Here is a 13,480-nt window from a genome sequence, read left to right as displayed (position 1 = left end):
CACTACATCCAATCAATAAGAATGTTGTTACCATGTGAGCGAATTCCAGGTGTTCCCCTTCTATTTTAGATCATACATGTTCATACAAAGTCAAACACATCACCCCTGTCCGCAACCATCTTGCCCACTCTCTTTGTGCCAACAATCCTTTCCAGCTCCATCTTTTCCCATTTTGAGAAGCACACTCTGACACTGGCTTCTTCTCTGCTAATTTCGGCACGTTCCAACGTCTTGCCGATGAAGCCTACCACTTCGTCATAGAATATCGGGTTCTCCGGCACACCGTAGAACACGACGCGCTTGACACCTCGAATCTTGTAGCGGTGGAAATGGTGCGCACGGCCCGTGTACAGCAACAGTGAGTGCTTTCCATTCATAAAGTGTGAGCGGGCTTTGCGCACGTCGGTCACATCGGTATATTCGCTGATGGAGGCATATGAAAAGTCCGAGTCGACGAGCGAGTTGCGCACGCGGACAAAGTCCAGGTAGGATGGAATGAAGACTAGAACACCCAAACCACCCTCTGGCGGCCGCGGCATGCGGTTAATCGATGGCAAGATGGATGTGTTGAAATATTTGAAGCGTGCGTCTGGATCAGTAAGATGGGATGGTGAGTCGAAGCGCAGGAACGTCTGCTTCACGCCGTACGACATTGTTTCTATGAGACCGTCTGTGTTATCGGCAGTGTATTTTAAGCGCCCGGCTACATTGCGCATGTGCTTGTTGTACAGCGTGTTGATCTTTGGCGTCAGGAACGCCGAGAGCACAATGGTCTGTCGAATGTGCGGTGCGTGTCCGTCCAGGTACCACGAGCGCACGCGTGAAAAGTCGCAGCCGTGAGAATCCTTTGGCTGAAGATTCAAGTGCTCGAAAACAAACTCTGTATGGTCCCAGTTTTGCATTAGGGTAGCATCCGCTTGCTCCATAATTACCATCTCGATGGATGATAGGAAGTCGTAATCTCGCTTCTTGGGATCGCCAGACTCGATTGCTCGGCGCAGACCGAGGGTAGAAGCAAAGATGATGTCGGAGTTGTAGAAAGTCGAGAACAACTTCAGTGTCTTGCGTGTCAGCTTGACGCCGATACGGAACTCGTTTTCGTCATTGCCTTCGAATAGTTGGCGGAAATCTGCAGGCTTGTCGTCCGAGAACTTGTCTTCTGGAAGTGAAAAGCTGTCGAGAAATCGCTTCTTGTTTTCTTGCTGTTCAAAGTCGTAGATTTTAGTGATGGAATCCAAGATGCGTACACAAGCCTGCTTGGTCTCAAGAAGGAACAATATCTTGGGGCGCGTAAAGCCCTGGTCGCGATATTCGGCATCGTCGTCGTCACTTGCAGCTGCCAGCTTTGCGTTATTCTTCAGTACACGATCGCGCGTCATGAGAATATGATTTAGCGCATGCAGACAGGTGATGTCCCGGAGGCGATTGGCGTTTTGAACTGTTCGCGCGCCGAACAGTAAATCTTGATAACCGAAAAGGGACGGCGCAATAGTTTGTTCGACTGGGTCAAAGTCTCCGACTTTCTTGTCCGCATTCTCCACCAGCCGGGCCTTCAATTGTACGTCACGAGTGCTCTTCACTCTCCTTGAGGGTGGCTGGACCTCATCGCTCGGGACTTGGAGAATGCCAAAGCCCTTTGCGCTGCCTGATGTCGTGCGCAGCTTGTGCGATGACCATTGATTTGCAGCTATCCGTTTCAGCCGTGCTGCCAATTCGTTCTCGTCTGGATTTGCAAAATGTTTCTCGTAGGCCTTTTCCAGCTCCTGTTCCTTGGTATCATCTCCGTCTGCTTGGTCATCGTCGGAATCGCCTTGCTCTGCTTCGTCTTCACGGTCAGTCGCATTGTCTTCAGCGTCTTCCAATTGTTCTGTGTCTTTGGTAGCGGCCTGTTCTGGTTCGTGATCGTGCTCAAGCTTCCGCCTCTTTTTCCGGGGTTCGTCTGAGCCAGTATCGCGGGCGGAGAAAGATTGGAGGAGGGCTGCGTAGGCGTTGGCGGCTGGTTGAGCCTCTTCCTCCTCTTCGTCATCGTCTTCGGAAGCACCACTGTCGGAGCCTTCAGATTCGCTGTGTTCAGAGTCGGACGGTGCACGTATGTTGACATTGCTTCATTGGACAGTTAGCATGCAGACGACCCTCTCTGTAACTAATATCCGTACTCACGAATCTTCAACCTCGTCGGCGGTCCTTGCAGCAGCGAACCCGCCTCTTCCACCACCTCTTCCTCTTCCTCTTGCGCCACCTCTGCCTCGTCCCCTACCCCGGAAACCACCGCGGCCTCTGATGGGCGCCATTGTCGCTATGCGCGCGCTTCTTGAATGCGCCTGGCTGTTATTGAGACGAATAGCAGAATTCCCGGCGCCTGGAAAGATTCCAACATGAACAGCTGCTTCGTATCCCTGAAGTAGCCCTGGTGTCGCGCAGCAATTAAATTTTCCGAGTCGTTATAGCGCGTCAGTTGGATGCGCCTGTAGTTCAAGGGTCCCACCAGAAAATATATCGACATGGCCCGTGCAAGCGAACTGCCGCACCTGCCCAGATTTCGTGAAGAATATCGACGTGCCCCACCAACCATATTGTCATCTTTGATAGCCGCCAGCGCCTCAACACCACGCCCACGCTCACGATCACTGCCGCCCAGACGACAATCGCTATCATGGCCGAGAACGACTCTTTCCTCCATCTCGCGCGTCCCCTCGGCCCTGCGCCTCTGGGTGCCCAGCCATCGACTGCCCCGCTGAACGTCGCCATCCAGCCCCAGGTATGCGACCACTGCAGTTAGAGGCCGCCAGCTTCGCTCTCTGACCCGCTGTGAACAGGCCGTCTTCTCCATCCTCGACCACGCCCTCCGCCGCCCCGCCGACCAGGAACGCGTCATTGGTACCCTCCTCGGCACCCGCAGCGAAGACGGCACTGAGATTGAGATCCGCAACTGCTATGCTGTCCCCCACACCGAGACGGCCGAGCAGGTCGAGGTCGACATGGACTACCAAAAGCAAATGCTTGCTCTTCACCTCCGCGCCAACCCCCGCGAAGTCCTTGTCGGCTGGTACGCAACCAGCAGCGACCTCAACACCTTCTCCGCCCTCATTCAGAACTTCTACAGCCAGCAGGGCGACGGAACATGGCCACACCCCGCTGTCCATCTGACTGTTTCGACTGTTCCCGGTCAGGATATTGAGTCCAAGACATACATCTCCGCACCCATTGGCGTCACTGCCGAGCGCGCGGCCGACTCTTGCCTGTTCATCCCAGTGCCCCACGAGATCAAGTACGGCGAGGCCGAAAGGTCAGGTCTGGAGCTCATCTCATCCGCAAAGGACAGCGAGGACCGATCACAGGAGGTCATGACCGACTTGGATTCATTGGAGCGTGCCATCCAACATGTTCTTGACATGCTTGAGCGCGTGTCCACCTACGTTAACAATGTTCTGGACGAAGAGGCCGAGCCTTCATCTGCACTAGGCCAGTTCCTGATGAACGCACTCAGCTTAGCACCCAAGGTTGAGCCTGCTGACATTGAGCGGGATTTGTATGTTGAGACTTGTTTTTTTCTTGATGATATCTGGCTTTGCTAACATGTCGCAGCAACGCACACATCCAGGATGTCCTTGTGGTATCATACCTCGCAAACACAATCCGCACACAAATCGATCTCTCCAACCGCCTGGCAACAGCAGCGCTGACCATGGGTGGTGGTGACGTTCTTGGCGGCGAAGGCAAGAAAGATGGCGAAAACAGGGGCAAGGGAGGTGACCGACGAGGCGGAGGCAAGGGCAGGCAGCAGAGGGAACAAGAGGCATGAGCGTGCCTAAAAAAGGGATACATTGCAAGGAGTTTGGCGTTTGGCTAACGCGTTATTTTAGACGGAGTGTCAAGCCTCTAGCAACAAAGGGCGTGGGAATGCCCCGTTTCTAAATGGTTGATAGATTCAGCATCGGGAATGCGGGCGGATCTTTCTAACGTGGAAACTTTCGTGGATTGAAGGCATGAATGACAGCCATGACAAATGATGATGACGACGATGAAGATACTGAGGTGGTCGAGCTGCAGGCTTGCTTGCTTCCTGTTCAACAAGAAAAAAAGCATTTGCCTAAGTAAAAGCGCTGTGTACCTAGTAGTTTTGTTTGACGCGGCTGCGGTGGTTAGAATCATGACTACGCTGAGGCGTATGTTAGAACATGGAATGCCAGATATTTTGACCTGCTAAAAATACGTGTCTGTCCAGCTGTCATACATGGGAGAAGAGAGCAGAAGATATCCCTAATGAGCTGGGCATATTTCCAAACACTAAGCAAATCATGAATTGGTAATGATTCAATTTCATCCTTCTTTGGGGTATCCTTATTTCCATATACTAACCACCCATGCCATTTCCCATAATACACAAATCTCCCTTCCCTCCCTCCCACTCTTTTACAATAGTCAATCTCCTCACGCAACCTTCCCCCCTCCTCCTTCTTCCTCCCTCCTCTTCTTCTTCTTCTTCCTCCTCCTCTCCTCCTCCTCCTTCCCCCTTGCCTTGCCGCCATCCAACCCTCCGCCATCCTCCTTGCCTGCCCCTTCCCCCGCTCTCTCCCCACCCCTCTCCCTATCCGCCAGCACGGCCCCTTCATCCGTATCAAACGCCTTCCTCTTCCTCTTCAACTCCTTATCCGTCTCCAGCATCTCGCTCACCCTCCCCAGCTTCCCCGTGTCGCGGCGTAGCATAAACTTGAAATCGTCGAGCTTGATCTTTGCGCGCCGCGCGTGGTGCGCCACCGACGCGGCTTCGTGGCAGGTTTCGATGATGTAGTCTGTTATTATTTCGTCGAGGACGCGGACGGTTTCCGGGAGGGGGTAGTCGTTGTCGCCGAAGGCGAGGAGGAAGGCTTCTACTGTTTTTTTTGTTAGGGTTGGGCTTTTTTGGGGGAGGGAGGGAGAGGCGAACAGTCTTGCGTGGGGAATTGCTGGCCTTTTTGGCGCAGGCGCATACGCGGTTCCGTCATGTTTGCGGCGAGAGAGAGAGAGCGTGCGCGCGCGGTGTCGAAGAGACAACTACGACGGCGGCAGCGGTTGATGGACGGATAGGTTTCGTATCTGGCGCGTCGGGATAGCGCTATGTATCTTTTCTCCCCCGCGTTCAAGTGATAGTTTGTGTACGCTATCACCACCTTGTCGTTTTGTCAGTCGTGGAATCTCAAAAGCACCAAGCCCTGCAATGACGATCGAAAGGGCGGCAGGGCGGGTCCAGCACGCGCACTGGCCTCCCCTCCGCCTCCTCCTTCCGCCGCGGGAAAACCACCCATCCACATGTTAAACATGCGACACAAGTAAAGTACCTACAACTCACTCACTTCTACACTTGCCATCCCCCGGACACACCTCTCTTTCTCTATTTCTCTCTCTCTCTCTCTCTCTCTCTAGAGCTTCTTCTCCCTTACGCTTTTCCTTTCACCTCTCGCCACAGATACTACTCCTGCAACAAGATCGATAATGGTACCTCCTCTCCCCATCCTATCTTCCCAAGCCTCGTACTAACATAGAACAGACGGCCCTCTTCAACTTCCAATCCCTCCTGCTCGTCATTCTCCTCACAATCTGCACCTCGACCTACGCGCACTCTGTGTTTCCCGGTATAATCGATCGCAACAAGGAAAACTGGATTGTGTCGCCGTTGTGGAAGGCGGCGAGGGTTGGGGAGCGCTTGAGTCCGTATGTTAGTATTGCATGTGTGGTTATGGCTGTGAGTTTTTGCCCTTTCTTTTTTTTCCCCTTGGGTTTTCTTTAATTTGCGATATGGGGGTGTGAGACGGGGCGGGGGTGTATGCGACGGGGAGGTTTGGTGTTAAGAGGGAGTTTCAACGACTGACGAAGAAACAGACGCTCGAGTTCATGGGATGAAAAGGTGGGAATGTGAGGTTTGTTTAAACAGCAGGATGGTTAGCCACCAAGGGCAGTTTTTTGGAAAGCGAGGCGTTATGGGGGAAGTGTTTTGATATAATGTACAAGTGCATATCGTGGCATCATCTCTGGAAAACATATGTCATCTCTCCACACCAACAACAACACTAACATCTAAACCACTCAAGTCACAAAAATCCTATGAAAACACATATCCAAAGTGCAGAGCGTCATGAGATTAAAATATATACAGGGCAAGCGAGATTTCACTCTCGCAGACTTTTGCTGACCCGTTCGAAAGTCAACCGTGTATTTGGGGAGCACAAAAGCAAAAAAACAAAAGTGTACCAGCACCCCGAAATCCATCTAAACCACCCCAGCAACAGCAAGTTTCCAACCAAAAGAACACCAATTGTTCCATACAGGGGATGATAATACACGACGTTTCCAGCGCCTTAACTCAACACCTCGGGAGGCGCGCGTGAGATGAGATGTCTGACTGATTTTGTTGAATCATGAGAACAAAACATAAAAAGACAGAGCAATACAAAAAAAGACTAAAAGCAGAACAATTCCACTGTCCTGACCAGCGGACCTCCCTGTCCATTGCTGGCACCCGTGTATAATGAAGAAGAAAAAGAGGAATAAGAGAAGAATAACATCGTTCAAGGACATGGGCATTATTTGGGCGAAAGGGGGTGATGGACATGGAAACATTAACAGGACAAGCCGGACCTAACTCGCTTGTTCTGCTTAATGCTCACGACTACCCTCGCCCTTTTCAAAACACCCGTGCAATCCTTGCCGAGAGCCCCTACGTTCTTGCACACCTTCAACGTCGCTCGAGTCCTCGACCATGACATGAGTGTCAAGAGCAAGGTCAGGTTGGCTGTGCGCATCATCCGCATCGTCGTCATCATCGTCATCATGATCGCTGACTAGACCCGGATTAGACTCAACTGTATGAGGGCTGAGGTCTACAGGGGAGCGTGGCATGTCATCGTGTCCTTGGGGCTTGATGGGAGATGGGAGAGACATGGGAAGGCGCGCATGGCTTGGATGAGAACCTTTCTTACTGCCAGCCCTTGCTGGAGTTTTGCTTGCAGGAGCACTAGCAGGAAGACGGGCTAGGTGGGGAGCAACGGTTGTTACCGGGGTCTGCGCAACACTAGTGTCTGCACTGTCATCATCCGACGTGTCTATCGCATCCAGATCAATCTTGGACCGGGCCGTCTCCAGGATCTCCTTGAAGTCACCTTGAGCACCGCTGTTTTGGAAACGAGCTGCCAGGTAAGGGGTCGAGGATGTTTTGATGGAACTTGGAGGCGGAGCAGATTTGGACTCGTTGGACGATGGAACATTCAATTGACGGTGAACTTGTGGTGCGTGTGCAACAGGTACGGCCTGAGATGCGAGTGGGTGAACAATACCAGAAGTGGCTGGAGTAGGAAAGGACACTGCTGGTGTTGCTGCAGGCAGGCTGGCAGGTTCACTCGCAGTAACAGGATTCGCCCCGTCATTGGACTCGACAGGTACACCGCAGGCAATAGCTGCAGCATCGTGGCTCTTGAAGACTTGGTTATGCTTGATACGGCAGTGGTTGAGGAAGCCCTGAGTGTTTGAAAAGTTGCTATGTCCGCACTGAGCACAGTAGAGGCGCACCCACTGACCGTCTGTAGATCGCTTGTGCAAGAGAGGATCTATCTTTGGCGCTGGTGCTGGAGTTTCACCAAGAGGGGTGAGCTTCAACATTCCAGTCGAAGTTCGCGACGTGCGGCCTCTGTGAGCTGAGCCGTAGTCAGCAAAACTGCCGCGCGTCGTCCTGCCCTCACCAGTGCCGAAGTAACCTTGAGCCTGCTGGGCGAGTGCACGCTCCGAGACGGGATCAAACTTGACGTCCGAGATGAGCCATTTTGCGTAGTGGCGAGTGTAGGGACCGTCAGTGACTCCCCAAGGTGCAGCATACTGGGGCTGAGTGTAGCCTGCACTGGGCTGCAAAGACGGACCTACGCCGAGGCTAACATTGACATCAAGACCCTCGGTGCCTGGGAAAGGAATGATGGAGCAGCGCCTGAGTTGCTCCAGAGAGACTTGGCATTTAGCTAGCTCCTGTTCAATCAAACGGAGTTCGTTGTGCTTGAGCAAGATCTCGTAGTTGATTTGAGCCTCAATAGCTTGCTGCACAGGGGTTAAGCCAGAGTCCATGGCGGTGGTAGTAGTAGTAGTAGATGCAGGCGTGGTGGTGGAGTTTGGTTGAGCGGGCCGTTGCTGAGGGGCTGAGGGCCTGCTCTTGCTCTCCTTGGTTGCAGGCAGCGCCTTTGGTCTGGCGTCGGCGGGAACTTGGGCAGAAGCAGCAGAGGCAGCAGGAGGTGCACTTTGCACCGCCGGCTTCATGTCACCGTGAGCATCTTTCCACTTCTTTACTACATGCGCATGGTGCGCGGGCGAAGGCTCAGGGCTGTCTGTCCTTTTCCGCTTGATCTTGCTCATAAAGGCTGGCATGTCGACGACGGGCAGCGGCCTCTGCTTGTGCAGGGCAGACTTTTCCATGATTTTGTCGCCAGGCGACTCGTTACACCATGGGAGGCGGAACATGGACTGCATTGTGAGAGAGTAGAGAGCCTAAAAGCAACAGAGGTCATCTGTCGTTGTGAGGGGCGTGTGCATCGAAGTCGGGGGGGGCTAGTGGAGCTGCGAGATGACGTTGCAGCAATGGCAGCAGCGGGCGCGCAAGTCGAAGGCAGCACTTGCGCGGGAAAGACGGGGGATATTAAAAAGGGGTTACGGGGATTTGAACAGTGTGCGAAGGAGTGCAGGAAGAGAAGCAACCAGCAGTTAAGCCGTTGCGATGATGACGTGGAGGGCAAGAGGCGCGCTGATCGGGCCACTTGATAAGGAAGAAAACAGGCGCACCAGCACGACGACAAGTCTGGGGGGCGGGCAAGAAGCCGTAGATCCAGGAGACGTCGAGGGGATTACAGAGGGTGAGTGCTACAAGAAGCCGCGGTGAGGCGTGGTGGTGGTGGTGAAGGTGGGGAGGGGAAGGGGAGAGAAAGGGCGAGAAGGGGGTTGTGGTGGGGAGGGGGGGTGTTGAGGTGCCAGGCGGCGATGATGTTGTGATGAAGGGCGACAGTGACAACGAAGGTCTGGGGGGGTAGGAGGGCAGTGGCGGCGAAGGCAGACACGGACGCAGACACGACGGGGCAAGCAATGAGAGCGTTTCCGCAGGTATGGGCTGCACCAAGCGGCGCTAGCAGGGGAACCCCGGTCTGGGCGCCCCCTTGGGGCCTGGCGCGGATGTAGCAATTGCTGAGGTCTCAGAAAAGCAGGCAATCCGGCGATAGCAAAACGCAGGCGCAAAAAGAACAAAGTAAAAACTCTGGCGATGCTGGCCACTCGACCACGCCTCCCCGCTGCCTCACTGGCGGCCGCTGCACATCCCACTAGGCATTTACTTTTGCGCCCCCCCAGTCCGCGCGCCCCGATATAACTAAGTACATGGGCCAAATGGATGGAGGGATCCACGGCCAAGTCGCTCACCGAGCCAAGGGCGCGCGTCGGCTGAGTCGCTGCCAGCAAACGTCCAACGACTCAAGTTGCGTCTCAGCACCGTCATGTCATGGCCCGCGGGACTTTATCGCAGTATGCGCTGACATGTGCCTTTGCTGCTTTCGATATGCATTTATCAACTCGTTACCGACAGCCTTCTCTGCTTGCCATGCACCGTAGACGGAAGTGTCGGATCGTCAGTGGATCGGCAGGGTGCACTGTTTTGGACACAATACATCTGCTTTAGTTGCCCGAGAAACAGGGCGCAGCATGGTGCCTGGGCTGCAGGCTGAGTCCGTGTCCGGTGAGGCCTATTATAGCATCTATACAATAGTATTGGTAGTAGTAGTCTATTCGAACACCTAGTCTCCTGCTACACAAGGCTATACAAGGCCCGCTCCATGGTGCTGGTGCTGGTGCTGGTGCTGGTGCTGGTACTGGTCGCTGGTACTGGTCCTCTCCACACAACAGCCCGCCCTAGCCTGAAACACCCTCAACACCATCACATCTATACTCTCTCACCACAATGCCGCGCGTCATGTGATTGTCCTGCCCCGCCTCTCCATTATGCATCATCATGCAAAAATTGCAGCATACTCCATGGACATGAACATTGCAGCACGTGCATATAGAGTTTGTACCCAAAATATATCTTCACCAAACAAGGCTGACTGTATGCTGGGCAAAATTTGTCGTGCCAGCCTGACATGGGCCACGGCGATGGCGAGGGCATCCATCTCGACAAGCCGATCGCGGCTCTCGGGGCGGCGGCTGTTTCTCCGCTTCCGGTTTGACCCGTGCATGCACATGGACCGTCACGGTAACCGCTCCCAATCAACACCGCCACACCACGCACGCCCCTCCCCCACTGAAAATAGTCAACAACAAAATAATATCATTATAATTGCATAGTACTAGTATCTACAGTAAGAACATCCACACACACACACACACATACCCCTCGCTCGCCCGTTAAGCGCTGCTTCCTACCGCTCGAGCCATGGCGCTCTGCACAAACCCCCTCATGCCTGGTGATGTCGTTGACGCTGCAGCCCTCGGCGCCTCTGCGGCATCTATCACGATTTCCCCATACTGCGCATCCTGATGATCCTTCCCCAGACTCGGTCTGCCTGCCAAATTCTTAAACGGACACGACCCCGCCGCCATATCGGCCTCCTCAATCTCACTCTCAACCTCACTACTGCCCTCGCGCAAGACAGGTTTGCCGTGCAGATAGCCTTCAGGCTCAACCTCGGGCACCAATCGCTCCTCTGCAAACTCGTCGCCGTCGCGAACATACCACTTGGCAAACAGGTCGTTCTGGATCCAAATCACCTTGCTCAGCGCCTTGACAAGCGCAATCTTGCGCTCCATCTTCAGCCGTGGGTGCGACAGCACCGCCTCGGTAATGATGTCCTGCACAAACGACAGCGTCACGCCAATGTGCACGTATTCGATGTGCAGCGGATGTGCCCGCCCTTGCCCCACGTGCATCATGCCCACTTTGTCCAGGTACTCCCAAAACTCCATGGTCGACGGGTCGCTGCACAGCTTGTTTAGGTAGCCCCGCAGGAACATTTTGCGGTACAGAATCTGCGGCGAGTTCTCGTCGAGGTTGCTAACGTCGACGCGCCCCTGGTACGATGTCGATCGCGTTTCAAACGCCCGTGCGGTGATGTCGTACTGCAGAAGCTTCTTGTACACAATGTTGACGACGGCGGGGATGAGCGCTTTGATATACTTTGCCCCGCTTGTCAAGGCTTCCATATCGCCTGCATTTTTTTAAAGTTAGCCTTTGCTTCCAAAAGTATCTTTTTTTTGTTGGGTAAGCGAGTAAGCGTACGTGAACTAAAGTCGAGAAACGAATGCAGGTATTGTATCCGTGCCTCGAGACTGGTATACAGTTCCCTCCGATCCACATGCTGCATCGGCCGATGATTCTGAAATGTCGCCATCTCGGTAGTATGTGTGTATGTTGTGGGGAAATTTCAAACTTTGCTGTTTGCTCCTTCTCTTTATGGCTTCCCCTCTCCTGGCTTGTGTGTGTTGTTGTTATTGTTGCAACCAAAAAAGTCTATCCCAGTATGGTAATAGTAGTAATAGCAGTAATCGTGCTGTATGTTGCTTGTTTTCACGCCTCCAAAAGGATAAAATTGTCGAATCCACACGTCCTCTCTTTATATATCTCAATGATGAAACCAAAGAAAACCCGAAAGCGAACATCAGATCACTCCTTCTGACCCTATATACCTTACATTATCCCCCCCCCCCACAGCCAAGATATCTAAGTCATCCCCTTCCACCCAAACCCCAAACTGCCGGGCAAACAAAAAAAATCAGTCCCACATACTGACGGGACATGGCCCGTGCGCACAGTACCGTAGGGCTAGCCTGTCGGCGGTAGTGGTGGTGTGTCCATCTTGCCTTGGTGCACGCGTGGGAATCGTAAGATGGCGTGACGCTCGTGTTTGCATCTCACCACGCAAACCATCCACGTACCATTTTTTTCTCTTGCCATCTGTATGAGACGTACGCGCCTTGATTCGTATGTTTGGGCGCCCCCCCCCCCCCCTTCCCAATGTTGTCGTCATTCCCTCTCCTCCACATCACGACGTTTCCCCACCCCTTGCCTCGTCCGTACCTTGGTGCTTGCTAGATGCCGCAGGGTATGTACGTGTACATGTGTGTGTGTATCTTGTTCGGACCGAAGCCAAAACAACATAACTCCGCATCCGCTTTTTTTTAATCGATTCAAGACTTATATATGTTTCGTGTTTCACTGGTATATATACAAAACTCTGTTTCTTGTGCGAAAGAGGCAGTTGCACCGCGTATAGATGCTGGGCTGAGTCGCAAGACGGAATCACGCCAAATCGGAAGTGCCAACCAATGAATGAATATGTGAGGGGAGGGGAGTTGCAAGCGTTTCCCTGTTTGTTCCCTTGCGACATCACAAAGTTGGTAGTATGTAGTGGTAGTGGTGGTAGTGCACGAACGCTTGAGCAAACGGGTATATAATCCCTCCGAAAAGAGGGCGGGGATCATGGCTATAAGATCGCGAGATAGATAAGGAAGATGGGTAGGTTTTAGCGAAGAACGGAAGCTGAGGATGGGCGTGCACCTTCTTTGGGTGGAACCATCGCTATAACGATGGGGATTTAGGCGAAAGAGAAGGTAAGTTTTGGTGAGGACGGAAAGTAGATGTGGGTTTGTTGGGGATGAACTAGAGGGTGTGTAATAGATGGGTGTTATGTTTCATAGTACCTATTTTGCGGCGCGAAGGGCTGGGCAGATGTGGTTGGGGATGGGATGGTCCCGGGTGGTTTGGGGGCAGGGATGGCTCCAGGGATATGGAGGGTGGTAGGGGTTCATCACGCGGGTGGGGGAGTAGATGGGGGTTGTGGGGGACCGCATTTGATCGCGAAGGATTGCATGGAGATGACGGTGCATCGATTATTGGCTTATTGCGTTTTTCCCCTACAAGGTGATGTTTGGTTCCGCGGTACGGGGTTTGTGTTGGGGCGAGAGGCAGGGTGATGCAGGTACGCTCGTTTGTCGCGATTTGTAGGGGACGGATGGTATCTATGGTTCGGAAGGATGTCTTGGTGGTCAATGGTTCGATGCATCAGTCTATCTGTTTCTTATGGAAATAGGCAGAGATTTTTCAATTGGACGATGTGTTCGTGGTTAACCTATTTGCTGGGGTTCGGTCTTTTCCAAACCCTGGTCAAATCGGCCTGTTTTTATTATACACGCTTGGCACGATTTCCAACTTACAAGAGATCCACTTTTCAGTTGGCCCTCGATCTGTTGATTTCTTTATTGCGATAGTCCCTTTGCCTTTTAGCCAACCGATCGGCTTCTCGTAATTTTTCATCATGGTTGTGGGTCAAGACCAATGCATCTGCAGTTTGCACGTTCAGGCTCATTTGATAGAATCACTTGAAGAATTCAATCCATAGTGACGTTGATCCATCACCCATAACTGAACCCATCAGAGGATGGTACTTGCTTGAAAATTCTCTCTTTTTAGCATTGCACTTGTTAAATG

At 52.9% G+C, this 13,480-nt stretch overlaps 7 protein-coding genes across 7 annotated transcripts; 2 read left to right on the top strand and 5 right to left on the bottom strand.

Annotated features, from left to right (window-relative positions):
• Window positions 1–80: 80 nt before the first annotated feature.
• COCMIDRAFT_40100 (uncharacterized protein) lies at window positions 81–2,580 on the bottom strand (the record flags this gene model as incomplete). Its single annotated transcript, XM_007693525.1, has 3 exons — window positions 81–2,103; window positions 2,157–2,277; window positions 2,529–2,580. 3 exons carry the CDS (start codon window positions 2,578–2,580, stop codon window positions 81–83), a joined length of 2,196 nt encoding a protein of 731 aa, XP_007691715.1.
• Window positions 2,581–2,653: 73 nt separating this feature from the next.
• COCMIDRAFT_40099 (uncharacterized protein) lies at window positions 2,654–3,802 on the top strand (the record flags this gene model as incomplete). Its single annotated transcript, XM_007693524.1, has 3 exons — window positions 2,654–2,758; window positions 2,817–3,529; window positions 3,586–3,802. The coding sequence occupies 3 exons, from the start codon at window positions 2,654–2,656 to the stop codon at window positions 3,800–3,802; spliced, it is 1,035 nt and encodes a 344-aa protein (XP_007691714.1).
• A 629-nt stretch (window positions 3,803–4,431) lies between these two features.
• On the bottom strand, window positions 4,432–4,985 carry COCMIDRAFT_8564 (uncharacterized protein; the record flags this gene model as incomplete). Its single annotated transcript, XM_007693513.1, has 2 exons — window positions 4,432–4,874; window positions 4,928–4,985. 2 exons carry the CDS (start codon window positions 4,983–4,985, stop codon window positions 4,432–4,434), a joined length of 501 nt encoding a protein of 166 aa, XP_007691703.1.
• A 539-nt stretch (window positions 4,986–5,524) lies between these two features.
• COCMIDRAFT_105289 (uncharacterized protein) lies at window positions 5,525–5,880 on the top strand (the record flags this gene model as incomplete). The annotated part of the gene is made up of 2 exons (XM_007693532.1): window positions 5,525–5,722; window positions 5,860–5,880. Coding segments are annotated over 2 exons (219 nt in total), but the record flags the coding sequence as incomplete, so codon positions are not given.
• A 753-nt stretch (window positions 5,881–6,633) lies between these two features.
• Window positions 6,634–8,484, bottom strand: COCMIDRAFT_8563 (uncharacterized protein; the record flags this gene model as incomplete). The annotated part of the gene is made up of 1 exon (XM_007693512.1): window positions 6,634–8,484. One exon carries the CDS (start codon window positions 8,482–8,484, stop codon window positions 6,634–6,636), a length of 1,851 nt encoding a protein of 616 aa, XP_007691702.1.
• A 166-nt stretch (window positions 8,485–8,650) lies between these two features.
• Window positions 8,651–9,082, bottom strand: COCMIDRAFT_105323 (uncharacterized protein; the record flags this gene model as incomplete). The annotated part of the gene is made up of 1 exon (XM_007693531.1): window positions 8,651–9,082. A coding segment is annotated over one exon (432 nt), but the record flags the coding sequence as incomplete, so codon positions are not given.
• Window positions 9,083–10,401: 1,319 nt separating this feature from the next.
• Window positions 10,402–11,384, bottom strand: COCMIDRAFT_40096 (uncharacterized protein; the record flags this gene model as incomplete). Its single annotated transcript, XM_007693523.1, has 2 exons — window positions 10,402–11,201; window positions 11,273–11,384. The coding sequence occupies 2 exons, from the start codon at window positions 11,382–11,384 to the stop codon at window positions 10,402–10,404; spliced, it is 912 nt and encodes a 303-aa protein (XP_007691713.1).
• Between the last annotated feature and the right edge of the window lie 2,096 nt (window positions 11,385–13,480).

This window comes from Bipolaris oryzae (genome assembly GCF_000523455.1).
Source record: "Bipolaris oryzae ATCC 44560 unplaced genomic scaffold scaffold_169, whole genome shotgun sequence".
Lineage (NCBI taxonomy): Eukaryota > Fungi > Ascomycota > Dothideomycetes > Pleosporales > Pleosporaceae > Bipolaris > Bipolaris oryzae.
This window is presented reverse-complemented; position numbering and strand designations above follow the sequence as displayed.